Here is a 2,500-nt window from a genome sequence, read left to right as displayed (position 1 = left end):
ACACTCGGATTCCAAATACTTTTGTTCTCACTTTGTAGTTTTTCTTTTCCTTTCTTCTTTTTTTAATCTGTGTCCATCACACCAAACTGATTTCCCTTATTTTTAATTTTTTTTCTTCTTCTTTAAATCTCTTTTTATCACACACTAATTCCAAACTTCTTTTCCTTCATCCTCATCTCTTTCTTTCCCTTCTTTCTCCTTCCTTTAATTCTCCTTCCTCCATCTTCTTTATACTTCTTTTATCACAATCCTTCTCCAACGCCCCTTGACAAAGCCATGAACCTCGAAACGAAGCTTCGAGAGCGAACATCGTCTCGCGTATCTCATTCTCCTTCCTCTCCTCTCTCTTCTCCCCATTTAGGTGTCTGTCCTTCCCTCTTTGTTTCCCCATTTATCCCACTATTTCCCCTACGCCTCAAACTTTCCTCTCCCTCCACATAGATCGTCCGTCTCAACGAAACCACGAATCTCGAGACGAAGCTTCAATAACGAAGTAACGTTTCACACTCCGCTTCCTTTCCTCGTGTCCTTCCTTCCTTCCTTATTTCCCCATTTATCACACTCCCTCACATACGCCATAACCTCCTCCATACGGATCATCCACGTCAATGAATCCACGGGCCACGAAACGAAGCTTCAAGAGCGAAATACTTCACGCTTATCACACTCTCCTTCCTATCTTCCTTGTCATCCCTCCCTCCATATTTATTCCTCTATTTGTTTATTTATTCCTCTATTTCTTTCCTATCTTCCTTGTCATCCCTCCCTTCTTATTTATTCCTCTATTTGTGACACTCCATAACCTCCTCCCTATAGATCGTCCGCCTCGACGAAACCATGAACCTCGAAACGAAGCTTCAAGAACGAGCCACCTCTCGCCTCGGGGAGATGGCCGGTTTCTCCCTCACCGCCTGCGACGTGGATGGCGACGGGCGGGACGAGGTGGTGGTGGCTGCTCCCTTCGGCCGAGTCCCAGGCACCTTCGGGGCCTATGAGGAAGTGGGCAGGGTCACCGTCCTTGGATCGGAGGTTAGGAGGGGCGGGGCGAGGGCGGAGGGAGGGGGGACGCATTAGACTCATTCTTTCTTTCTTTCCTTCTTCCATTATTTCTTTTTTCTCTCTTAAGGGGGAATCGTGATGCGTTGATGTTTTGATAGTGATGTCATTATGATCATGTGTGGATGTTTTGTATTTTTTTATCTTTGTTGATATTTATAATGTTTATAACTTTTAGTAGTGTTGACTGAATGATTATTCAAAATTATCTGCCACGTCAACAGCTAAGGTCATTAGCGGCGAACATCTTGTTAGATCAAAATGTTAAAATATTCAAAACGTTAAAAATCTATCAATAAATGTCTCCTAAATAAAAAATAAAAAACAGTAAATATTATATTTAAAATCAAAACATAAATTTTATGCATATATTAAATTATAAAATTATTGCATAAATATTATACATACTTAATTTTTATATAAAATTCCCTTAGGAAACTAATAAGAGTCTCTATGTCACAATCCTCCCCAATACATTTTTCGGTATATATCGGGGAAACAAGTGCATACGTCTTTGGTCTGAGAATGTTGCACATCTTTCCACTACATGTGCGACCGTTAATGGCTCTTGGCATCCCTCACAACGTGCTTCACTTTTAGCCATCACCGGCTCCTGAGTCAGTTTTTGTGCCCGATATTTCTGCCTTGTTAACACAACTTCTACATGTCGGTTAGGATGGATGCTGGTCACCTAATTACCAAGATCATCTCTAGCAGTTTGTTTCTAGTAGAATGTCTCCACTGCTCCCTCCATTTATCGCAAAAAAACGATTTCTGATGCTGGGTTATAAGTCGGTGTGTGGGAGAGGAAAACGAGCATCAAAGGGCAGAGCGGCAGCTGCCTTGGCCTTCCGATCAGCTCGCTCATTCCCACTGATACCAACATGCGCTGGGACATCAGTGCAAACAAGAGTCGCAATATATCGCAATAGAATAGTTCGTTAGATATCTAGTCATTTTGACTGCTGCAAGGATGGCATGTAACTCTGCAGTGAAGATCGAGGCTGCTGAAGAGAGCTACCAAAGGCTAACTGTTGCAAAGCCCATACCATTTTCAGATTTCGAACCATCTGTATATATTGCATCTGATCCTTCGTAGTTAGAAGTGTGATGAAGAAATCTCTCCCTAATTTCTCTCCCTTTTCCCTATTCTGACCAAATTCACAAATTCAGCTAGAACCTTGGAGAGATTCAAAGTGAGATATTCCATAAGATTCCTTATTTTCCTATCTTAGGATCGGCTGTCCTCAAGGGAGCTGAAAACCAATCTGAATATAGGAGATCCCGGAATCCTTTACAGTATCGTGTAGTAAATCGAGTTTACGTAGTCCCGGTGTAATGAAAGAGGTGGTTCTCCACTCTCAGCATACAGGGAATAAGCGCTCGGTAAAGCCGCACAAGCGTTGTGTGGTATGCACCCCAAGCCAGGTGAGAAAGAACTTGC

The 2,500-nt window shown here is 42.4% G+C and overlaps 1 protein-coding gene across 1 annotated transcript in view; it reads left to right on the top strand.

Moving 5' to 3' along the window:
* The window catches only part of LOC119577651 (integrin alpha-V-like), a 13,087-nt gene that overhangs the window by 429 nt on the left and 10,158 nt on the right, over nucleotides 1-2,500 (top strand). The window contains exon 2 of the mRNA XM_037925212.1: nucleotides 817-1,029. Within this exon, the coding sequence (XP_037781140.1) occupies nucleotides 817-1,029 (213 nt within the window). The remainder of the gene's footprint in view (nucleotides 1-816; nucleotides 1,030-2,500) is intronic.

The sequence above is a fragment of the Penaeus monodon genome, chromosome 10 (assembly GCF_015228065.2).
Source record: "Penaeus monodon isolate SGIC_2016 chromosome 10, NSTDA_Pmon_1, whole genome shotgun sequence".
NCBI classification, from domain to species: Eukaryota; Metazoa; Arthropoda; class Malacostraca; order Decapoda; family Penaeidae; genus Penaeus; species Penaeus monodon.
Note: the sequence above shows the minus strand (reverse complement) of the source record. Positions and strands in the feature narration are given on the sequence as shown.